General features: G+C 39.8%; 2 protein-coding genes and 1 pseudogene across 13 annotated transcripts in view; 1 reads left to right on the forward strand and 2 right to left on the reverse strand.

Moving 5' to 3' along the window:
* Nucleotides 1–1745, reverse strand: part of DYTN (dystrotelin) — a 69564-nt gene extending 67819 nt beyond the window's left edge. For all 3 annotated transcript variants that reach the window (XM_035305452.3, XM_035305450.3, XM_035305453.3), the window contains exon 1: nt 252–1745. In XM_035305452.3, coding sequence (XP_035161343.3) covers nt 252–294 — 43 coding nt within the window. In that variant the 5' untranslated portion in view covers nt 295–1745. The remainder of the gene's footprint in view (nt 1–251) is intronic.
* Nucleotides 1746–3249: 1504 nt separating this feature from the next.
* MDH1B (malate dehydrogenase 1B) overlaps nt 3250–25285 on the reverse strand; it is a 50695-nt gene continuing 28659 nt past the window's right edge. For 4 of the 10 annotated variants that reach the window (XM_078328307.1, XM_078328304.1, XM_035305459.3 and 1 more), the window contains one exon: nt 20550–20809. In XM_078328307.1, the coding sequence (XP_078184433.1) occupies nt 20781–20809 (29 nt within the window). In that variant the 3' untranslated portion in view covers nt 20550–20780. Of the gene's footprint in view, nt 3530–20549; nt 20810–21852; nt 21920–25285 lie in introns of those variants that run through there. The other 6 variants (XM_035305458.3, XM_078328305.1, XM_054257826.2 and 3 more) reach the window with 4 other exon arrangements.
* On the forward strand, nt 10716–15192 carry LOC100408407 (ADP/ATP translocase 3 pseudogene; annotated as a pseudogene).

The raw sequence follows: 25285 nt of genomic DNA on the forward strand, positions 1-25285 counted from the left end.
AAAAATTGAAGTTATGCTAGCTTTACACTGGAAGGGTGCCAAAACCATTGCAAGTAATTAGCTACAGACAAGAGCAGAATCAATGGAAATTTTAAACACGTGGGACCAAGATTCTGAAGCCTTTCTTTGAAGAATTGTATCAATAGATGAAACATGGCCAAGCCCAGGTAGGCTTAGAAGGATCTAGCCTCCCAAACGGTCAACAGGACAGCTGAAGATATAATCTATCTGCCTCCACGCCAGGTCCTTACCTTTCTTAGTTTCTCTGGAGAAGCATTCTAGTTGAACCTCCATATAAATGACTCAGCAGTAGTGGAAGGCAGAAGCTGAGGAAAATCAGGTTTCCAGATGCAGCATTCCTATGCAGAGTTGTTTTCTTGTTCTGGCTGCCCGGCAGTCGCATGCAAAACAGTAATATTTGCGAGTGCAGTGTTTTCAGGGCTTACAGAGCGCATTCGTTAATATTAAAGATCCTGAATATTTAAGGTTATTCCCACTTCTCTTGTTTCCAAGGGCCATTTTCATATTAGTTTCATGTGTGGAGAGGCAGGTAAAACTTCTGGGTGCTGTTGAGAACAGGACATTCCACAGAGAGCAGCAAGCAGTCAGAAGGGCTCCATGTCCCACATAACCGCCACCTTCCAAACTAACTCAGTTAGGAGTTACCTAAGAGTGGAACTGAAATCATTTTATTAATTCTTTTATAAACACAGAGATGTGGTTACACATTTTTTAAAGGTGCTAAAATATAATGCAGGTCTCGGAAAGGATAATAATAACTTGTTATGAATGTACATTTCCTCTTACAGTTTAAGTATAATCTAAAAATGTCTTATTTCTAAAGTTTAGACTAAAAATGAACTTATTCTAATCCAAATAGGATTTTTAAAAGATGATGTCCCATGAACCAAATGTATTACAACCTTACCATTAATGACTTCAAGCTGTTGGCAAGGTAGGGAGTTGATATAGTTTGGCTGTGTTCCCACCCAAATCTCACCTTGAATTGTAATAATCCCCACATGTCAAGGGTGGGCCAGGTGGAGATAACTGAATCATGGGAGCTATTTTCCACATACTGTTCTCATAGTAGTGAATAAGTCTCACGAGATCTGATAGTTTTAGAAATGGGAGTTTCCCTGCAGAAGCTCTCTTGGCTGCCATGCTGTAAGATGTGCCTTTCCTCTTTCTTTGCCTTCCACCATGATTGTGAGGCCTCTCTGGCCATGTGGAACTGTGAGTTCATTAAACTTCTTTCCTTTATAAATTACCCAGTCTGGGATCTGAGAACGAACTAATATAGCAGTCAATGTATACATATCTTTGAAAAACGTTTGAACTGCAAGCATAGGTGTGTTACTTTGTGAGCAGCACCTGGAGAGCTGAAATGTCCGAGTGTTCAGGTCCCAAAAGTTACAATTAAAACAACTCAGATAAGTGATCACAGATTCACTCTAGAATGTCCCATAATAAAATCAGCTTTGAAACGTGAGTATGATATCCAATAATCGCTAATTTATTCTTTTCTTTTTGAAACATATTAGTATCACACTATTGGTTTCTTAAAAATGGAAACTTGTGACATTTAAAAAAATAAAAATTGATAAGTAATGGGGCAAGAATGGAATCAAGTGAAGGAGAATATAATCTATCATGTGTCTTTGTCTAGACAAATGACTTTCTGTGAACAGATAAGACAAAAAATCTAGGAAGAAAGTAAGTCTATCTCATACGAAATCTATATCTGTTTGAGTGCTGCAGACTCAAAGCTGAAATTGTATTTAGAAGTTTTCTATTACACTATATCTGCATCATGACACATCATAGTGTCTGAGGTATCAGCAATAGAAGGAGGTTTGAACATTTTTCTGAGTGCTGACATTTTTAGATTTCAGCAGACATCTCTGGCATTGACTAATTCTGTGGAACAAGGATCGTGGTGCCAAAAAAAAAAATTGCCTGAAGTTTCAGTCGAAGTAACATAATTAAATAGACAAATGGTTAAGTACCTAAGAATGAACCAGGGTATGTTGCAAAGTAATCTAAGCAAATTGTCAGTTGATAGTCCTGAGCTCTTAGCATGGCTGGATTTCAGGCTTAGAGAAAAGATCTGAGAGCTGTTTTGGTTTCACTTACTTCTGTCAACTGGAATTTTGTGGTTACCATTGCAGTCCCCTGGCTCAAGTTCACATAGACCTGGTCATACTAAGACTTTTCCTTTTCTTCTTGTAAAATGTTTTGGGTTATAAATCAAAACCAGTTTTTTTCTTTCTACAAATGTTTTAGGTTCTAAATCAAATTTATGATCTTACAAGATCATAAATAACTGATGAGATGGCATTCTTTGCTAGCAAGGCAGTAGTTTCTGTATATCATAATTGGTAATTGACTCTGTCTTTATCTTCAGCAAGCAGTAGGAAGAGGGTACAATCTTTCCGCACAATCACAATTTGCCCTGGTTGGGACATAATGTTTCACACCAGCCAGAAGCTGGGTGTCCACTCCTTCTTGTGTATAGGCACTGTTTCTGTTCACTCTCTCTCCGATGGCTCCTTACACATACATTTGAAGACTATAACTCCCAAGAAAGAAAGAGGATTTACATGTATTTACATATATGATGAATAATCTCAGAGAAAAAAATTAAGTTACTAAAGTTGACTCAGAAAAAAATAGAAAACCTATATCAAGGAAGATAGAACAAATGAACTTACAGTATTACATTCCGAGCTCAGATCATGTTATGGGTCAAGGCTTTGAAGCTTTAAAAACACAAAAGATTATTATACTTTGAAAATGGTTAGAAGACCTAGAAGGTTACCAAATTTATTTTATGAAGCCAGCCAAACACTGAATGCCAAAAATGACAAAGCAATAATAATATCTTTCTCTGTATCCCACACATACTCTCACATAAAAATATATGAGCTGGTATGATTTATAAATATGGGTGAGAAAATCCTAAAGAAAGAACCTAGAAACCACATATTAAAAGAATAATTTACCATAATTGAGTAAGTTTTATTCTAGAGCTACAAAGATGCTTGGTATTTGGAATTGATAATATAATTATTAATAGATTCAGTAAGTGAAATCAAGTGATAATTTCAGTAGGTGTTACAAAGACATTTAATATTATTATTAACTATTTAAATTAACAAAAATGGTATACACTTATTGTGTGTATGATGTTTTATGTATGTATGTATGTATGTATGTATGTATGTATGTATGTATGTATTTAGAGACAGGGTCTTGTTCTCTCTCCCAGACTGGAGTATAGTGGCATGATTATAGCTCAATGCAGCCTCAAACTCTTGGGCTTAAGGGGTCCTCTTGCTTCAGCCTCCCAAGTAGCTAGGTGCCTGCCACATGTCTGGCTATTTTTTTATTTTTTATTTTTGTGGAGGCAGGGTCTTCCTATGTTGTCCAGGCTGGTCTTGAAATCCTGGCCTCAAGCAATCCTCAGTCCTCATCCTCCCAAGTTGCTGAAATTGCAAGTGTGAGCCACTGTGTCCAATGGGATATTCTGAAATACATATACATTATGGGATGACTAAATTCATCTAATTAGCATGTATTACCTCACATACTCATTTTTGGGATGAGAACACTTAAAATCTCTCTTAGCAATGTCCAAGAATATATACATTGTCATAAACCGTAGTTGCCATTTTATACAATAGATGTCTCCAAGTTATTCCTCATGTCCTATAGAAATTTTTGTATCCTTTGACCAATGTCTTCCCAACCACCCTCCTCTCTCAGCCCCTAGTAACCGTCAATCTAGTGTCTACTTTTATGAGTTCAACTTTTTTAAGATTCCACATATAAGTGAGATCATGCAAATATTTGTCTTTTTGTATATGGCTTATTTTACTTAATGTAATGTCTTCTAGGTTCATCCATGTTGTTGCAAATGACAGAATTTTTTTTTAAACACCTACTAGTATTCCATTGTGAATATACACCACATTTCCTTTATCCATTCATCTTTTGATGGACACTGAGGTTTACTCCAATCTTGGCTATTGTGAAAAGTGCTGCAGTAACGTGAAGGATAGATATCTCTGACACAATGATTTACTTCCTTTGGATATATACCCAGTAGTGGGATTGCTGGTTCATGATAATTGTATTTTTAATTTTTTGAGGAAACTCCATATTGTTTTTCATAATGGCTGAATTAATTTACATTCTCACCAACAGCATGAAAGGAGTCCCTTTACTCCACCTCCTCGCCAAGACTTGTTATCTTTTGTCTTTTTGATAACAGCCATTCTAACAGGTCTGAGGTGATATCTCATCATGATATTAATTTCCATATCCCTTGGGATTAGTGATAGTGAATATTTTTTCATAAACCTGATGGCTATCTGTTGTCTTCTTTTGAGAAATGTTGATTCAGGTCTCTTTTGCCCATTTTAAAATCAGATTATTTGTTTTCTTGCTATTTAGTTGTGTGCATGTCTTACATGTTTTGAATATTCACCCCTTATTTGCATGGTTTGCAAATGTTTTCTCCCATTCTGTAGATTGTCTCTTCATTTCTTGATTGTTTCCTTTGCTATGCAAAAGCATTTTAGTTGAGGTAATCTCATTTGCCGGTCCTTGCTTTTGTTGCCTGTACTTTTGGGGTCTGATCCAAAAAGTCGTTGCCTAGACTGATGTCATGGAGATTTTACTTCACCTTTTCCCCGTTGTTTTACATCTTCTGTTTCTTATTTCATGACTTTTGCCACAGTTTACAAAACAGGTTAGACACATAAAAATTATAAAAACAATCCAGTCAGAAAATGTTAAAAAAGATTTAACTCATAATTTGAGAGAAATTTAAAAATATTTAGGTAGTAAAGCTACCAATATTAGGTAGAATACTATGATTTCATGGCTGAGGCTTCTAAAACTGAACATCAGATTCATCAATGACTTCCATATTGCTAAGTCCAAAGTACATATTTCTACCTTTATCTTAGCTTTTTCTTACTAAACTTTATTTTGCAATTTCAAAATACATAAAGGTGGAAGAATAGTAAAAAAAAAAAAGCCTCTCATATACTCTTCCTTCAGAATCACTAATTGTTATTGTAAAAATATTTATACAAATACATACATATTGTGATTTTATTCTGAACCATTTAAGAGTAACTTATAGACATTTTGCCTTTTTACTCTTAAATACTTCAGCCTGTATTTTTTAAAAGATTATTCCCTTACATAGCTACTATATATTTTAAATAAAGAAATTTACATTAATAGAATGCTATTATCTAACAGACAGTATTTAAATTTTGCAAATAGTGTCCTTTACAGCATTTAATTTCTTGATCCAAGATCTAATTCAGCATCACACATTGCCTTTAGTTGTCATTGTTTAGTACCCTGTAATTTGGAACGCTTCCTCAGCCTGTTCTTATTTATTGTGACATTGATATTTTTCAATAGTATAGGTCAATTATTTTGTAGGAAGTTTCTCAAATTGAGTTTGTATGTTGTTTCCCCAAGATGATTTTTCAATGTATACATTTCTGGGGAGCAAGGATACTAGAAGAAATTCTTTGTCCTTCTTAGTGTATCACATGAGGAGGTTCATTGCTATGGGGATGCCAGTGTTTATCGTGTGACACTACCTGTGTATACTTAATTAAGGTGGTGTCCCTTAAAGCTGATGTCTGTGTCCTTCCTTTAAACATGTCCCATCTGATTTTTTTGTTTTCGCATTTTCTCAATTTCTGGGTTAATAAGATATTGCAGATTTATCATATGTGTTCCCTGCCCCAATGCTAGAACCAATCATTTATTCAAAGAGGGTTGGTTTCTTTTAGTAGAGAATGGTTTTAGAACTCAAAATTTAGGTGCTAAGTGTGTTCATTGCTATGGGAGTGCCACTGTTTTCTAGGCCTTTTCATAAGTTTATCATGATACCTTCAATTCCAATCTAGCCATCTAAAACCACAAGGTTCTTCCTTCCCTTCCCCCATCCCATACCTGTTTTACCCTTCTCTAATCTTGATTATCCTGACTTCCAAAAACATTGTTATATTTGTTCATTTGCTCAATGCTTAGCTTATCTTTTAAAATGTTCCCTTTCCAAACACTGTCTTTTGGCCTCTGTTATATCACTCTACAGGTTCTCTTCCAACTGAAGGCTGTGTCTTGAGGCTTCTTTGTTAGCTTCTCCTTGTAGCTCAGGCCCTTAAATATGGGAGTGTCTTCAAAATGGGTCTTGGGCTCCCTTCCTTACCCTTCCCTTCCTGCACATGTTGCACCATGCCTAGGTCCCTTACTACCTTCAAGCTAGTGATTCACAAATTGATGACTCTAGCCCTGCCCTCTTCTCTAAACTGCAGAATCATTGATAACTTATTACTTCCACTTAGATATTAAGCTTGACATGCCCCTGATTTTCTATTTTATCCACAGATCTGCTTCCCTGTCTATCCACATATTAGGAAACAGCACCATCATCCAACTCGTTGTTCAAACTGAAACCAGTTAATCTTTGTTTTCTCCTTTTTATTTACTCTCCTCACTACATTCATTCCAACTTAAAATCCCATGAATGTCGTGGGGCACTGTCACTCACACCTGTAATCCCAGCACTTTGGGAGGCTGAGGTGGGTGGAGCACTTGAGATCAGGAGTTTGAGACCAGCCTGGGCAATATTGTGAAAGCCAGTTTTTACTGAAAATATAAACATTAGGTAGACGTGATGGTGTGCACTTGTAGTCCCCATTACTCCCTCTTGGGAGGCTGAGGTGGTAGGATGGCTTGAGCCTGGGAGGCAGAGGTTGCAGTGAGCCTAGACCATGCCACTGCACTCCAGCCTCGGCAACAGAGGCAACATTCTGTCTCAAAACAAACAAATAAACAAAAAACAACAACAATTCCCGAGTGAGATGTATCTCTCCAGAATATATCTCAATTTTTCCACTTCTCACCCTTATTACCACCTTCCTAGTCTAAGCCACTAGCATCTCTTGCATGAACTCTCATAATGGCCTCATAAATGGTATCCTACCATCTATTCTTATGTTCCTCTGAACTTTTCTTCAGAATGTACTTGCTAGTGCCTTGAAAATCAAATTCCCTACCAAGATTTTGTGAAAACTTCCATGACCTGCATTTTTCTACAAATGTGTTCCATACCTCTCTTCCACTCATACTGGCTAGCTTCCTTCTGTTTCTTTCTTTTTTTTTAAAAAACTAACCTATCTCCTCTCTTGCCCCTTATACTGGGCCTTCGGACTTGTGGCTGCCCCTGCTTGGAAAGCTTCCTACAGCTTATCTCACGACCACCTCACATTCATCCTGAGGCTTCACTGAGCTCTTTCGTGACCACCCTGTCTGAACTAGCTTTATCCCATGACTCTGTTTTAGTCACAGCTCTTAACACAGCCTGTGGTCATTTTGCTTCATTATATGTTTATTGGCTTATTATTTGTCTTCTTCACTAGAAAGCAAACTCCTCAAAAGCAGGAATAAGAGCTATTTTGTCTTATTTGTCACTGTATGCTCGGTGCCTGCTTCCCACGCTGCATGACTCATCATAAGCACCCAGGAAATGTGTTAAATAAATGAATCAGGAGAGCCTGGTTAGCATTGTGCATGGAGAGTGCCTTGCCTGTGATCTCTACCAGTCGACACTGGATATGGCTCCATTGTGAAGATGCAAGTTAATTAGTATCTGAGACCATCAGATATCCAAATCATCTAAATACTTCTTGTTATGACTCTGAGCCTTCTGATTATAATTTGTGTTTCCATGTAGCTTGTGCAGAAACTTAATGCACTGTTGGGCTGTGGACATCTGTAACTTCTATTTTAAGTCTGAGATTGGTAAGCTGGCATTCTTGTTCTATCATTAGTATTGTTGGATTGGTTATCTGAGGAACATTAATGGTGGTGAATTTTACCAAGGTGATACAGCCTGATAGCCCATTCGCACTGGCAGGGAAGTGCACCAGGCTGCCATTACCCAGAGTAGGAGGGATAGACTTCCAAAAGGGTGGTCTAAGGACTGGCACTCAGTTGGTGAGATGGGTGCCCGGGGCCCTACTTGGTGGGGGCTGGCACACCCTGACGGCACCCAGGAATGGTACAGGGTGCAACTCCAGGAGTCAGTCAGTGAATGGCACTCGGGGTGGATGCCCAGGGGAATAAGAAAAAAAGAGAAAAAAAGAGTATTGTTGAAATTTAGAAGAGAGGGATCCAAAGTATGTATTGATCAAAACTGTATGCTAGGCATTATTCTAGGTGCTTCAAAAACACCACAGAGCAGACGAGTATCCCTACTACTGTACAGCTTTCCTTCCAGTGTGTTAGAAGGACAATATGTAAAAAGTATAATACATCAACTAGCAATAATAACGTGTGATTGTAAACACTGTGGAATACAACAAAAAGTAGAGCAGGATAAAGGGGTTTGAGAGGGCTGAGAGTGGCAGATAGCAGTATTAAACAGCATAGGATATATAGGTGTTATTAAAAAGGTGAAATTTGAGCAAAGACATATAGGAAGTGAAGAGCTGATCACATATCATTTAATGAAAGAGTGTTCCATGTAGAGGAAATGGCTAGTGCAAAGCTCTGAGGTGGAAGTGTGCCTGGCAGATGTAAGGTACAGCCAAGAGGCCTATGTGATGAGAGCAGATTGGTATAAGCATGAAAAACAATAGTAGGAGAGGAGATCAGAGAGGTGAAAAGGTGGGGGTTGGAACAGATCATGTGGCCTTTTATGCCACTGTAAGGGCTTTGGCTTTTATTCTGTAGTGGAAAACCTCTATGAGCCCTTAAACATAGTTGAGCTACAATCTGATTCACATTTTCTTTTCTTTATAAATTGAATGATTAATGGTAAAAGTTAAAAATCATCAGATTCATCTAGCCCTTCTGTAGAGATAATCTTACCAAAGGGGTTGTACTATGTGTAGTATATTATATAAAGCTCTTCGCTGTTGGAAACTATTTGAATGAATATCACCAACTTTTGTAATTATTTTTTCCATGGTTGACACAATCCCTTTTTGATAGCTCCTTTTTTTAGATATACCAAAACTTTAAATTAATTTATAGTCAAGGTTAGCTATTGACTGAAGCCTGGGATCCTTTCTGCTACTTTAAGATGACTGGTCATTTGGCCCTCAAAATATAATCCATTACTATCCTATTCTTGGATGTAAGAAGAAAATTCCTTTTTCCTTTTGTATATCTCTCTTCCAATCCATTTTGTATGTTATAACTACAGTTTAATTACTAGAGGATAATCTTCTTTCCCTAAAATATATTTTTTATTTTACTTTAAGTTCTGGGATACATGTGCAGAATGTGCAAGTTTGTTACATAGGTATACATGCACCATGGTGATTTGCTGTACCTATCAACCTGTCATCTAGGTTTTAAGCCCTGCATGCATTCCCTGGGAAGCGAGGATGGTTCAACATATGCAAATCAGTAAATGTAATTCACCACATAAACAGAACCAATGATAAAAACCACACGAATATCTCAATAGATGCAGAAAAAGCATTCAATAAAATTCAACATCCCTTCATGTTAAAAACTCTCAATAAACTAGGTATTGATGGAACATATCTCAAAATAATAAGAGCTATTTATGACAAATCCATAGCCAATATCATGCTGAATGGGCAAAAGCTGGAAACATTCCCTTTTAAAACCAGAGCAAGACAAGGATGCCCCTCTCACCACTCCTATTCAACATAGTATTGGAAGTTCTGGCCAGGGCAATCAGGCAACTGAAAGAAATAAAAAGTATTCAAATAAGAAGAAAGGAAGTCAAACTGTCTCTGTTTGCAGATGACATGATCCTGTATCTAGAAAACCCCATTGTCTCAGCCCAAAACCTCCTGAAGCTAATAAGCAACTTAAGCAAAGTCTCAGGTTACAAAATCAATGAGCAAAAATCACAGGCCTTTCTATATACCAACAATAAACAAACAGAGAGCCAAACCATGAAGGAACTCCCATTCAAAATTACTACAAAATGAATAAAATACATAGGAATACAGCTAACAAGGAATGTGAAGCACTCTTAGGGAGAACTAAAAACCACTGTTCAAAGAAATAAGAGAAGACACAAACAAATGGAAAAAATTCCATGCTCATGGATAGAAAGAATCAATGTGAAAATAGCCATACTGCCCAAAGTAATTTATAGATTCAACGCTATTCCCATCAAACTACCATTGACTTTTTTCACAGAATTAGAAAAAAATTACTTCAAATTTCATATGGAACAAAAGAAGAGCCTGTATAGCCAAGATAATACTAAGCAAAAAGAGCAAAGTTGGAGATATCATGCTACCTGACTTCAAATCATACTATAAGGCTACAGTAACCAAAACAGCATGGTACTGGTACCAAAGCAGACATATAGACCAATGTAACAGAATAGAGACCTCAGAAATCATGCCACACATCTACAACCATCTGATCTTTGATGAACTTGACAAAACCAAGCAATGGGGAAAGGATCCCCTATTTAATACATGGTGCTGGGAAAACTGGCTAGCCATATGCAGAAAACTGAAACTATACCCCTTCCTTACACCTGATTTGCATTTTAAAAGAAGGCATCACTTTGACTACTGTTTCAGTCCATTTGTATTACCATAAAGGAATACCCAAGGCTGGATAATTTATAAAGAAAAGAAGTTTATTTGGCTCAAAGTTCTGCTGTCTGTACAAGAAGCATGGTGCGAATATCTGTTTCTGACAAGGGCCTCAGGAAACTTCTATTCTTGGCAGGAGGTGAAGGGAAGCTGGCCTATGCAGATCACACAGTGAGAAAGGAAGCAAGAGAGCGAAGAGGGAAGTCCAAGACACTTACCAACAATCAGCTCTCTTGCGAACTAACAGAGTGAGACTCATTCATTGTGAGGATGGCACAAAGCCATTCATGAGGGATCCACTCTCACGGCCCAATACCTCCTGCTAGAACCTATATTAGGGACAAAATTTCAACATGATATTTAGAAAGTTCAAATATATAAACCACGTTAGCTACTATCCTAAGAATAGTCTGTAAGATGCCAAGGATAAAGAAGGGAGACTACTTAGAAGGCTCTACAATAATCCAGAAGACAATAGAGACTTGGACCCATGGAGTAATGGTGAAATCTGGCTTCTGGTAAATCCAAAAGACTATTTTGAAGACTATTTGATTGAACATAGAATGTAAAAGAAAAAGAAGGTAAGGATGACTCCAAGATTTTTGGTTTGAGTGAATGGAAACATGAAATTCCTCTTTTTTGAGATTTTGTTGGAGGAGAAGGTGGAAGATATTGGAATTAAGTTTGAAACATGTTAATTCATAGGGTAATCTTAGGTTTGGAAGAGATGACTGACCTGGAGATATAAATTAGTAGATTACTTGCATATAGATGGAATATAAAGTCATAGGACTGGATGGGATCATGAGTAGCTAAGATGGCGATCAAGGACGGATCCCTGGTGTACTCCAATATTCTAAGGGTATAAAAGGAGAGTTCAGGAAAGGAGACTGAGAAATCAGTAAAGCCCTTCATGGGGATGAAGTAGGAAGAAACCCACGAAAGTCTCATGCCCTAAAAGACAGGTGAAGTAAGTGTATCAGAGACAAGGAAATGATTGACTATGCTATTATGGGCTGAATGTTTGCTCCCCCTACCAAAATTCAAATGTTGAAAACTAATCCCCAATGTGATGCTGTCTTAGCTTCGTGTTGCTATAAAGGAATACCTGAGGCTAAGTAGTTTATAAAGAAAAGAGGTTTATTTGGCTCACAATTCTGCTAGCTAGAAGGTTCAAGATTGGACATCTGGTGAGGGCCCCAGGCTGCTTCTACTCATGGTGGAAGGCAAAAGGCTGGCTGGCAAATGCAGAGATCACATGGCGAGAGAGGAAGCAAGAGAAGTGGGGAGGTGCCAGGCACTTTTCAACAGTCACCTCTTGCAGGAACTAATAGCAGGAGAACTCACTCATCCTGGGGGAGTGCATTAATCTCTTCATGAGGGATCCACCCTCATGACCCAAACTCTTATTAGGCCCTGCATCCAACATTAGGACAAAATTTTAACATAAGGTTTAGTTGGGATAAATGTCCAAACCATAGCAGGTTTTAGGAGGTGGGGCCTTTGGGAGGTGATTAGGTCATGAGGGTAGAGGCTTTATGAATAGGATTAGTGTCCTTATAAAAAAAAGAAGCATCTGAGAGCTGCCTTGCCCCTTCCACCATGTGAATACACAGTGAGAAGATGCTATGAACCAAGAAACATATTCTTACCTAACACTGAATCTGCTGCCACCTTGATCTTGGACTTTCCACTCTCCAGAATGGTGAGAAATAAATCTCTGTTGTTTCTAAGCTACTGGTCAATGGTACTTTGTTATAGCAGCATGAATGGACCAAGACATATGTCAGATGCTACTGATAGGTCAAGTCAGCATGGGGACTGAGGGCTCATCATGGAAGTTTTGCAAACATGGTGGTAATTTTAGAGGCTACAGATGAAAAATTAATTTAATAGCATCACTCAAGTATGACTTATGTGTGTTGCTCTTGAGCAAGAAAAGCCAGGGTTTGTGGCTGCTTTCCCTGAGATGGGTAGCATACCTATAAAGGAGGAAACTGCAAGGACTCTGTAAAAGCTTGCTATGGCCTCTCTGTATGGAAATCATGCTTCTTTGTACCAATAAACCAAAAGACTTCTGATTAGATATCTCTGTGGGCTTGCTTTTTCTGCCCAGAAGAAATTAATATGAGGGGCAGAACAGCTGCTCACTGTTGGGAGAGTCACCAGTTTGCTTCCAGAAACTCAGCTGCAAGCTTGGGTAACCTTTCTGTGTCCTCTGCAGACCGAGTAAGCATTCAGCTCTGGGCCAGTACCATTTTAGAGTTAAAGGTGTTCACTTTAAGGCCAGCATTGGAGCAAATATAAGTTATACATTATTTCACAGTTGCATCTGCACAGTTGCACCTGATGTAGAGGGAGGAGCAGCTCTTTATCCTATTTCTATCTCTTAGAGTCTCATAATGTTCATCTCCCTGAAATAAAATGAAATAAGTAATGGTTTGGCCAAGAGAGGGAAGGCCACATCACTGTGTAAGATTTAACAAGGCTTCAGTGAGATGAAGTTTGAGGACAGTGTAGGGCAGTGGTTGTCAAAGTATGGTCCCCAGATCAGCAGCTTCAGCATCACCTAGGAACTTCTTAGAAATACACATTCTCAGGCCCTACCTAAGACTCACTGAGTCATAAACTCTGAAGATGGTCCCCAGCAATCTTTTGTTTGTTTGTTTTGAGACAGAGTCTTACTCTGTCATCCAGGCTATAGTGCAGTGGCACTGCAGCTCCTGCCTCCCAGGTTCAAGTGATTCTCCTGCCTCAGCCTCCAAAGCAGCTGGGACCACAGGCAGGTGCCACCATGCCCGGCTAATTTTTGTATTTTTAGCAGAGATAGGGTTTCACCATGTTGGCCAGGCTGGTCTCAAACTCCTGACCTCAAGTGATCTGCCCACCTCAGCCTCCCAAGGTACTGGGATTACAGGCAGGAGCCACCATGCTCAGCCCCAGCAGTCTGTTTTAACAAGTGATTCTGATTCACAGTAATGTCGAAAATCATGGTAGAGAATTGAAGTAATTTGATGGCATTTACTGATGGAATTAGAAAAGATATAGCAAATATAACAGTCAATATAGATTTTGAGCTTGGCTGAGTTGGAGAAGTCAGTTTGTCTAGGGGCTGCGTGTGGTTTTCATGCTTATAGTCCCAGCTACTGAGGAGACTGAAGCGGGAGGATCACTTGAGTCTAGAAGTTCAAGACCAGCCTGGGTAACATAGCAAGACCCCATCTCTACAAAAATAAAAACAAAATAAAAAATTAGTGGGTGTGGTTCCATGTTCCTGTAGTCCCAGCTACTTGAGAGGCTGAGGTGTGAGGAACGCTTGAGCCCAGGAATTCCAGGTTGCATTGAGCCATAATTGTGCCACTTCACTCCAGGCTGGGTGCAGAGTGAGAATTTGTCTCTAAAAAATAAATGATTTGCCTTTCGGTCCCGGCGGTGGCAGGGCTGATCCAGCGACACCCTCCCTTCATTCTCCGCGCCCGCTCTCCGGCTGTCCGCCTGCTCCACTGCCCGCCCCGCCACCAAGACCGAACAGGTCATCTCCTTCGCCAAGGACTTCCGGGCAGGAGGCACCGCCGCCGCCATCTCCAAGACGGTCGTGGCCCCGACCTAGCGAGTCAAACTGCTGCTGCAGGTCCAGCACGCCAGCAAGCAGATCACCGCCGACAAGCCGTACAAGGGCATAGTGGACTGCATCTTCCGCATCCCCAAGGAGCAGGGTGTGCTGTCCTTCTGGAGGGGCAAGCTGGCCAACGTCATCTGCTACTTCCCACGCAAGCCCTCAAATTTGCCTTCAAGGATAAGTACAAGCAGATCTTCCTGGGGGGCGTGGACAAGCACACGCAGTTCTGGAGGTACTTTGCGGGCAACCTGGCCTCCGGCGGGGCAGCCGGCGCCACCTCCCTCTGCTTCGTGCACCCCTTGGATTTCGCCAGAACCCGCCTGGCCGCCGACGTGGGCAAGTCGAGCAGGGAGCTCGAGTTCCACGGCCTGGGAGACTGCCTGGTGAAGATCACCAAGTCCGACGGCATCTGTGGCCTGTACCAGGGCTTCAGCGTCTCCGTGCAGTGTATCATCAACTTCCGCGCCACCTACTTCGTCGTCTACAACACGGCCAAGGGCATGCTGCCCGACCTCAAGAACGTGCACATCGTGGTGAGCTGGATGATCGCGCGGACAGTCACGGCTGTGGCCGGTGTGGTCTCCTACCCCTTTGACACGGTGCGCCGGTGCATGATGATGCAGTCAGGCAGCAAAGGAGCTGACATCATGTACACAGACACCGTCGACTATTGGCGGAAGATCTTCAGAGACGAGGGGGGCAAGGCCTTTTTCAAGGGTGCGTGGTCCAACGTCCTCCGCGGCATGGGGGGCGCCTTTGTGCTGGTCCTGTACGACGAGCTGAAGAAGGTCATCTAAGGGTGCGGCCGTCACACGCACACATACATATGCACACACACCAACACAACCACGTAGAATCCTCAACCGAGCGGACCACTGATCTTCCAGATATTCCAGTCTCTTTCCCAGCCAGATCCTGCCTGTAGACAGCCAGGGAAGGTTCTAGAAAAGGGGGCGCACTGTGATCCAGCCATCGGTGCCCGATTCCATGTCTTGATCATGGGGGGAGGGAACCATAGCGTCCTCTAGGGCCCCGGGTGAGACACTCCAGTGCTCAGATCAGCAGTCCAGATGCTTGTAGGACCCAAGTTGTGTTTAACTATTTATTTAAAACAAGAGAACCATGTCTTCTATTTCTATGTAAAATAAATAAATAAACAAATGATTTAAATATATTTCTTATTCATTTCCTTAAAATGAATACTTGAAAGAGATTTCTCTACTAAGTTAAATAGCTGTTAGCTATAAGTATATATAGCCACATATATAAGTATGCAGCCACTGTCTATAAGTAATAGAACCCACCACTAACATGAATTTAAAACATAGAGTTATTTATTGTTTATTAGACAGAAATTATGGAGTTGATGCAGGGTTGGTTCAGAGGCTCTTTGAAGCCATCAAAGCCTCAGGCTTAGGCACCAGACATTTTCTGTCTTTCTTTACTGCCACCCTCCTATGCTGGTGATGTCTCTTCTCGTGGCTACAGAATGATGGCTGAAGCTGTGCATTACATCCCAGTAGGACAGCATTTTAAGCAGGAAGGCAGTAGGTGAGAGCCAAAGTGCTTTCTCCTTGCATACCATTTATTCTCTCTCTCTCATGCAGGCCTCCAGAAGGCTTATACCTACCCCTAGGCCAATAGGGGTATATACCTACCCCTAGGCCATATACCTACCCCTAGGCCAATCACTGGCAAATGGGACTAAATTAGATATCTCACTATTTATTGGGCCCATCAGCCATCCCAAAAATATCAGAGTTCTGTCGGTCAAGAGAATGGGACAGGACTGTAGGGAGGGCAACCGTAATAGTGCTTGCTATAGTGGCAAAGATTTATAGACACTTAACTCATATTTCAGTGACCAATTAATTACTTTATACATGTAATGCCTCTCTACAAACAATACTCTAATTTTTCTACAGAATATTCCTCCCTCAAGTCTTTACCATGATAGTTTTTTTTTCTAATTGTACTTTAGGTTCTGGGGTACATGTACAGATCATGAAGGATTGTTGAATAGGTACACACATGACAATGTGCTTTGCTGCCTCCATTCCCTGGTCACCTACATCTGGCTTTTCTCTCCATGTCATCCCTCCGCGACCTCCCCAACCCCTGCTGTCCCCTCCCTTGGACAACCCCCAAACAGACCCCAGTGTGTGAAGCTCTCTTCCGTGTGTTCATGTGTTCTCATTGTTCTCAGCTCCCACCTATGAGTGAGAACATGCAGTGTTTGATTTTCTGTTCTTGCGTCAGTTTGCTGAGAATGATGGTTTCCAGATTCATCCATGTCCCTACAAAGGACACGAACTCATCATTTTTTATGGCTGCATAGTATTTCATGGTGTATATGTGCCACATTTTCCTTGTCTAGTCTATCATTGATGGGCATTTGGGTTGGTTCTAGGTCTTTGCTATTGTAAACAGTGCCGCTATGAACATAGGTGTGCATGTGTCTTTATAATAGAATGATGTATAATCCTTTAGGCATACACTCAGTAATGGGATTGCTGGGTCAAATGGAATTTCTATTTCTAGATCCTTGAGGAATCGCCACACTGTCTTCCACAATGGTTGAACTAGTTTTCACTCCCACCAACAGTGTAAAAGTGTTTCTGTTTCTCCACATCCTCTCCAGCATCCATTGTCTCCAGATTTTTTAATGATCGCCAGTCTAACTGGCATGAGGTGGTATCTCAATGTGGTTTTGATTTGCATTTCTCTAATAATCAGTGATGATGAGCATTTTTTCATGTTCGTTGGCCTCATATATGTCTTCTTTTGAAAAGTGTCTGTTCATATCCTTGGCCCACTTTTGGATGGGTTTGTTTGTTTCTTGTAAATCCATTTTAATTCTCTATAGATTCTGGATATTAGCCCTTTGTCAGATGGGTAGACTGCAAAATTTTATTCACATTCTGTTGGTTGCTGGTTCACTCTAATGATTGTTTCTTTTGCTGTACAGAAGCTCTGGAGTTTAATTAGATCTCATTTGTCTATTTTGGCTTTTGTTGCCAATGCTTTTGGTGTTTTAGTCATGAAGTCCTTGCCTATGCCTATGTCCTGAATGGTTTTGACTAGGTTTCTTCTAAGGTTTTTATGGTGTTTGGTCTTATGTTTAAGCCTTTAATCCATCTGGAGTTAATTTTAGTGTAGGTGTCAGGAAGGGGTCCAGTTTCTGCTTTCCGCACACTGCTAGCCAGTTTTCCCAACACCATTTATTAAACAGGGAATCCTTTCCCCACTGCTTTTGTCAGGTTTGTCAAAGATCAGATGGTTATATATGTATGGCATTGCCTCTAAGGCCTCATCTCTGTTTTGGTTCCAGTACTATGCTGTTTTAATTACTGTAGCCTTTGAAATCAGTTAGGGTGATGCCTCCAGCTTTGTTCTTTTTGCTTAGGATTGTCTTGGCTATGCGGGCTCTCTTTGAGTTACATATGAAGTTTAAGGTGTTTTTTTCCAGTTCTGTGAAGAAGGTCATTGGTAGCTTAATGAAGATAGCATTGAATCTATAAATTGCCTTGGGCAGTATGGCCATTTTCACGATATTGATTCTTCCTAACCAGATCATGGAATGTTTTTCCGTCTGTTTGTGTCCTCTCTTATTTCCTTGAGCAATGGTTTGTAGTGATGAAGAGGTCCCTTACATCTTTTGTTACTTGTATTCCTAGGTATTTTATTCTCTTTGTAGCAATTGTGAATGGGAGTTTGCTCATGATTTGGCTCTCTGTTAGTCTGCTATTGGTGTATAGAAATGCTTGTGATTTCTGCACATTGATTTTGTACCCTGAGACTTTGCTGAAGTTGCTTATCAGTTTAAGGAGATTTTTGGCTGAGATGATAGGGTCTTCTAAATATACAATCATGTCATCTGCAAATGAGACAATTTGATTTCCTCATTTCCTAATTAAATACCTTTAATTTTTTTCCTTGCCTTCTTCTTTTCCTAATTGAATATCCTTTATTTTTTTTCTTGCCTAATTATTCTGGCTAGAACTTCCAGTACTGTATTGAATAGGAGCGGTGACAGAGGGCATCCTTGTCTGGTGCCGATTTCAAAGGGAATGCTTCCAGTTTTTGCCCATTCAGTATAGTATTGGCTGTAGGTTTGTCGTAAATAGCTTTTATTATTTTGAGATATGTTCCTTCGATACCTAGTTTATTGAGAGTTTTTAGCATAAAGGGCTGTTGAATTTGGTAGTTTTAACAACATAGAGAAACTATATGTAATAACCTCAAATTAAAATTACCTCTACTGGGAAAATGAGACTTGAGATTTCCCCCTTTGGTCTATTACATATAACAGGCTACTGTGAGAACTAGTACATCAGCCAGAAAACAAAACAGAACAAAACAAACCTCCCTGTGTATTAGTCCGTTTTCATCCTGCTGATAAAGAAATCCCCAAGGCTGGGCAATTTACAAAAGAAAGAGGTTTAATTGGACTTACAGTTCCACATGGCTAGGGAGGCCTCTCAACCATGATGGATGGCAAGGAGGAACAAGTCACATCTTATGTAGATGGCAGCAGGCATAGAGTTTGTCCAGGCAAACTCACATTTTTAAAGCCATTAGATCTTGTGAGATGTACTCATTATTGTGAGACCAGCCCGGGAAAGATCTGCCTTCATGATTCAATTACCTCCTACTAGGTCCCTCCCACAACACGTGGGAATTATGGGAGCTACAAGATGGAATTTGTGGGGGGACACAGAGCCAAACCAGATCACCCTGAAAAATATTTTTGAAGTGGCATCATCATTATTTCTAAATAAATAGCAAACACTTAGCACTTTCCTCCCAGTGTAATTCCATATATTAATTTGGGACAAATGTGTGGTAGTAGATATGGTGATTAAAATAAATTTGTTCTATTCTCCTGTAGGAGTCTATTCTAGAGCATCCTTGTCATCCTGTGGTGGTCCAAACATATGACAGTTCATATTCATCCTGGAAGTACAGATTTCTGGAGATGGGGATCAATATGTCCCAAAAGGGGACAAAACTCTGTCAAAGTCTCCTCTATCCCTTTCCTAGATATCCACCAATTGGAGAAGAAGCTCATTATTGCATTGTTTGCAGCTTGACACTCATGGAAAGAAAATCACTAAAGGGGAGGGCCACTACACTGAAAGATGATGTGTTCCTGGTTGTTTTCTTTGTTCCAGCTTTTCTATCTGGTTATATATAATAAACGAGTCACATAACTGATTCAAAGGGTATGAAGCAGGAAGTTTAGCTTGGCCTTCTTGGTCTGAATCAGTTTCCAATCTTGCTTAATTTTATCACAAGGGGCAACCACAATGTGCCCAGCTCTGTACAAAGCACCATTTGATTTCTCATCCAGGTATTGTTCTCTGTGGTCACATTCCTTGAGTTGAGGACCCCACAAGGTGAGGCAACGGTATTGGTAGGATTAGGGTGCAAAATCAGTGTCTTTTAACAGAGATACTAAGCTTTCTTTACAGTAACATCAAATGAAGTGCTGACTTTGGACACAAGCAAAAGACAGTCATGGGTTTGAAATTACCCATTTCATTATGATGGTGCAGAAGCAATGCAGAAGATGCACCTGCAATTCTCCTGAATTTTCAGAAAGTGATTTGTATCTTAAGAGCTATTAAACATACAAAGACAGCAGAAGTATCAGCAGTTTTTCACATGACTCCTGGGCTTTCAAAAGTTCCTAATTGGCATTTGTAAAGGGTCTTATTAGCTGGAAAATATCTGAGCACACTGGTTTGGCAATTACCGCTTTAATAAAAGCCTGTAATTGTTACTTAAACCATGCAATTATATAGTAAAAATATTGTGCTTTTCTTTCAAAATTCATTTTATTCAGGCCATATCTGTTGTCAAGCAGAAACTTATTCAACATAAGCTTTAAAAAAGTGTGATTTATTGTTTAGACCCTTATACAAAGCACATCCAAGGAAAAATGGTACAGAGACAGGTCCTTATGAAGGTGGTGAACCCAACCAGCTCTGAAGAGTTCACAGGCACATCGTTCACTACCATTAACCTGACCCAGATACCAACTTACTCATTGGTCTCAGTTCAAATTTTTTGAGAGAGAGAAAATATGATTGCTCTCCTTGAGTGAGGTGCATCTGTTTGGCCTAATTAGTTGAAGCCAAGGTGGTGAGTACAGTTGAGCAAACATGGCCACTTAGGTGCAGGTGTTAGGTATGGCTGGCAGAAGGAAGTTCTTTCAGAAGACGTATGGGCAGATGCAATGACTGACAACTCTATTTTAATGTACTATAAAAAATGCATTTGACACCAAGATATTTCTGAGAAAAGTCCAATTATTATTAAATGAACATGAGTGGATACAGTAATGCAAAATAACTGAACTTTGACCTTTGTGCTGTCACAGTGATTTAATTGCCTTGCATGGTATTATCTAAGACTGATGTAAATCTTTCAAATTATTCTTCCCTAAATATAAACATTCATATAAATTCTTTCTGTATTTATTATGCTACTAAGTAATTATGTATTTCACCCAATTTGATCTGTTAGGGTTCCACAGTTTTGCTTTCAAAGTCTGTAAAAGAAAAAGAAATGAAAAGATAACTATTTCCAAAATATGTTAGTAGCATGTGTTTTTATTAGCTTTTTTGTTTACTGGATTCCTGTATTCATGATTCAATAGCTGAGAAAGTACATGTGTTAGAGGGATTCTATTGGGAAATAAAGCCATGAGATCATAGTTAGATATTTTCATATAGCAAAACTAATTGTGGCCTCTTCCCTGGCTGTAAGCTATTTTTATGTGCTCTCTCCTGGTACCTTGCTTTTCATTCCAAATCGTGTATGCAGCTATGCTGTCAGCTCCATTCCTGCTCTTGGCTTTGCTGCTCTTCTATGCACCAATTCTAATTCCCCGTGATTAGCCCCATTCCTGTCTGTCACACCATACGTTTCAGAATGAAAGGTGCACAGGATTTTTTTCATTTTATTGGACATTTAAATAAAAGGGTGGGGACTTGGGGGAATATCCTGACTGATCAACCACAAAGAAACCTACATCAGCTTTGTTTTCAACTCAGTTATATATATGGGAAATCTGGACACGCAGACTGCTTGTGTCAATTTCCTTACTTATTCATTTTGAGGGAAGGATTAGGTTCTCACAGCTTTGGTTGCAAAAGTGGGAAGCAGGCCAGATGCAGTGGCTCACACCTGTAATTCTAGCACTTTGGGAGACCAAAGTGGGTGGTCACTTGGGCCCAGGAGATTGAGACCAGCCTGGGCAACACTATGAGACCCTAGCTCTACAAAAATTTTAAAAATTAGTTGGGTGTGGAGGCTGAGTTGGGAGGATCACAAGTCTAGAGGGTTGAGGTTGCAGTGAGCTGTGACTGTGCCACTGCACTAGAGCCTGGGCAACAGAGCAGAGCCTGTCTTAAAAAAAAAAAAGTGGGAAGCTAGATCCAAGAGAGTAAGCAACCAAGGCTGGGTCCCTGCGGAATGTGGGAAAGGGAGGCGGTATGACAAGAATAGTATTGCAAGTAAACACCATCCTCTACTACCCAGTTCCTTTTGCAGAATAAGAAAATACTAGCTAATGTTTTGTCTACCACCTACCATTTAGGAACTCAAGACTGTGGCTTTTCAAAGGTGGTTTGAGGACTCAGATTTTGCAAATCTGCTGCTGCAAATAGTTAAAAGAATAGTTTTTAGTATGTAAAGCACAATAATTTTTGCAGTTATTTTCATTTTCTTCTATCCTGTTCCTTCCTCTGAGGTTTCTCTGAATGCACTGCTCTCATAGGAATTACAAGATGCTAAACCACTATTATATAAAGTCACAACCAATGATGATGGCTTATCAGTGTCCTGAGTGGACAATATGAACAAGCAGATGTTCAGTCAACTGCTCAGTGTGGCATCTTTCTACCAACCTCCCTGTGAAGCCTCTTCCCCTGGCCCCCATAAACCACTGGGCAGCTTCTCAATGCTTGTTATCTTCCTTCTATATAGTTTCAGGTGAAGCCATAACAATGGAAACATATTAAATTATTATTATTTTATTTTTTTGAGACAGAGTCTCGCCCTGTCACCAGGCTGGAGTGCAGTGGTGTGATCTCAGCTCACTGTAACCTCCACCTCCTAGATTTAGGCAAATCTCCTGCCCCAGCCTCCCAAGTAGCTGGGACTACAGGCGCATACCACTATGCTTGGCTAATTTTTTTTTTTTTGTATTTTTAATTGAAATGGGGTTTCACCATGTTGGCCAGGCTGTTCTCAAACTCCTGACCTTGTGATCTGCCCACCTCAGCCTCCCATAGGGCTGGGATTACAGGTGTGAGCCACTATGCCTGGCCCTAAATTATTATTTTGTTGATATATGGTTTGTATAGGCAGTTTTAGAAAAAATCCAATCCTTTACATAAATATTTGCAAGCACTCACATTATATGTATACAGTTGACCCTTGAACAATGTGGATGTTAGGGACACCATTCCCCTGTGTAATCAATAATCTACGCATAACTTTTGACTTCTCCAAAGCTTAACTAGTAGCCTACTGTTGACCACAAGTCTTGCCGATAACAGTTGATTAACATATATTTTGTATGTTATATGTATCATATACTGTATTCTAACAATAAAGTAAGCTAGAAAAAAGAAAATGTTATTACGAAAGTCATAGGGAAAAGAAAATACATTTACTATTCATTAAGTGGAAATGGATCATCATAAAGCTCTTTATCCTCATTTTATGTTGACTAGGCTGGGGAGGAGCAGCAGGAAGAGGAGGCATTGGTCTTGCTGTCTTAGGAATGGTAGAGGTGGAAGAAAATCTACATAATACGTGGACCTGCACAGTTCAAACCATGCTGTTCAAGGGTCAACAGCATATATATATATGTGTGTGTGTATATGTGTAATATATTATATATTATATATATGATGAGCTGTATATACACATAATGAGACAAAAAATTCCCAGATTTTCCCTGTTAAGGAGAATTCTAACTTGGCTCTCTCAGTCTCTTCTTCTCACCTGTCTTCTGAGGAAGGTGCTGTCTTGCCATATTGGATATTTTGGGCTTTGTAATAAAGAACTGAGAAGAAAGGGGAAAGGTGAGAAGGAGGAGACACAAGGGACTGAAGCTGAAGTTAGAGTATTTTGGGAGAGTCTGAGGTGAGTATGACAAAGAAGCAGTTTTAGTACCTTTAAAAAATGTTCGAAAGAAGACATATATGAGGCCAACAATCATATGAAAAAATGCTCATCGTCACTGGTCATCAGAGAGATGCAAATCAAAACCACATTGAGATACCATCTCACGCCAGTTAGAATGGCGATCATTAAAAAATCTGGAGACAACAGATGCTGGAGAGGATGTGGAGAAAAAGGAACACTTTTACACTGTTGGTGGGAGTGTAAATTAGTTCAACCATTGTGGAAGACAGTATGGCGATTCCTCAAGGCCTTAGAAATAGAAATTCCATTTGACCCAGCAATCCCATTACTGGGTATATATCCAAAAGACTATAAATCGTTCTACTATAAGGACACATGTACACGAATGTTCATTGCAGCACTGTTTACAATAGCAAAGACCTGGAATCAACCAAAATGCCCATTGATAATAGACTGGATTGGAAAAATGTGGCACATATACACCATGGAATATTATGCAGCAATCAGAAATGATGAGTTCGTGTCGTTTGTAGGGACATGGATGAATCTGGAAAACATCATCCTCAGCAAACTGACACGAGAACAGAAAATGAAACACCACATATTCTCACTCATAGGTGGGTGATGAAAAATGAGAACACATGGACACAGAAAGGGGAGTACTAAACACTGGGGTCTATTGGGGGGAAAAGGGGAGGGCCAGTGGGAGGGGGAGGTGGGGAGGGATAGCCTGGGGAGAAATGCCAAATGTGGGTGAAGGGGAGAAGAAAAGCAAAGCACACTGCCATGTGTGTACCTACGCAACTGTCTTGCATGCTCTGCTCATGTACCCCAAAACCTATAATCCAATAAAAAATTAAAAAAATAAAAAATAAAAAATAAAAAAAAATAAAAAATGTTGACATTTTGTGTGCCCATTTCAAAGTGTTTGTGAAGCATATGAAAAGAAGCAGTTATTTAAAACTTGCTTTGGTTGCCAGACCATACATTACTCTCTAACAACTGGACAATGTGAGTCATGACTATTAGCAGTATAGCCATTGTTTATAATGGCTTGCTGTCTGATGTCATTAGATCTTTTTCTTCATCAGGGACCAGATCTTTATGTTCTGACTTACTGTAGACCCCACTGACTTACTGTCTGATGTCATTAGATCTTTTTCTTCATCAGGGACCAGATCTTTATGTTCAGAAATCAAAATTAAATAAAACATGCTGGATTTAGGCTATAACCAACAATCTGACTAGGTCATAAGATGTTCTAAGTCAATGTTTTTCAAGCTTCGGTGACTATGAAGGCACTATATCCCACAACGAAAGGCATATTTTACATTATAGTCCAATGTGTGCCTTTGTGTACATATTAATGAAACAAAAATTAGTTGAAATAATAGTTATCCTTTTCTAATTATGATGGTTCATACTGAGTGTCAACTTGATTGGATTGAAGGATGCAAAGTATTGATCCTGGGTGTGTCTGTGAGGGTGTTGCCAAAGGAGATTAACATTTGAGTCAGTGGGCTGGGAGACACACCCACCCTTCACCTGGTGGGCACAATTTAATCAGCTGCCAGCAAATATAAAGTGGGCAGAAAAATGTGAAAAGATGAGACTTGCCTAGCCTCCTAGCCTACATCTTCTCCTGTGCTAGATGCTTGCAGACAGCCTATTGTGGGACCTTGTGATCATGTAAGTTAATAAACTCCCCTTTATATACACATATGTATCCTGTTAGTTCTGTCCCTCTAGGGAACCTTGACTAATACAGATTTTGGTACTAGGAGTGGTTCTAGAGAAACAGAATATTAAGGATGGAGTTTCTTTCATTGGTTTTTGGGTATCTGGAGTTGGCTGCTTAGTATGATTA

This window comes from Callithrix jacchus, chromosome 6, assembly GCF_049354715.1.
Source record: "Callithrix jacchus isolate 240 chromosome 6, calJac240_pri, whole genome shotgun sequence".
Classification (NCBI taxonomy): Eukaryota; Metazoa; Chordata; class Mammalia; order Primates; family Cebidae; genus Callithrix; species Callithrix jacchus.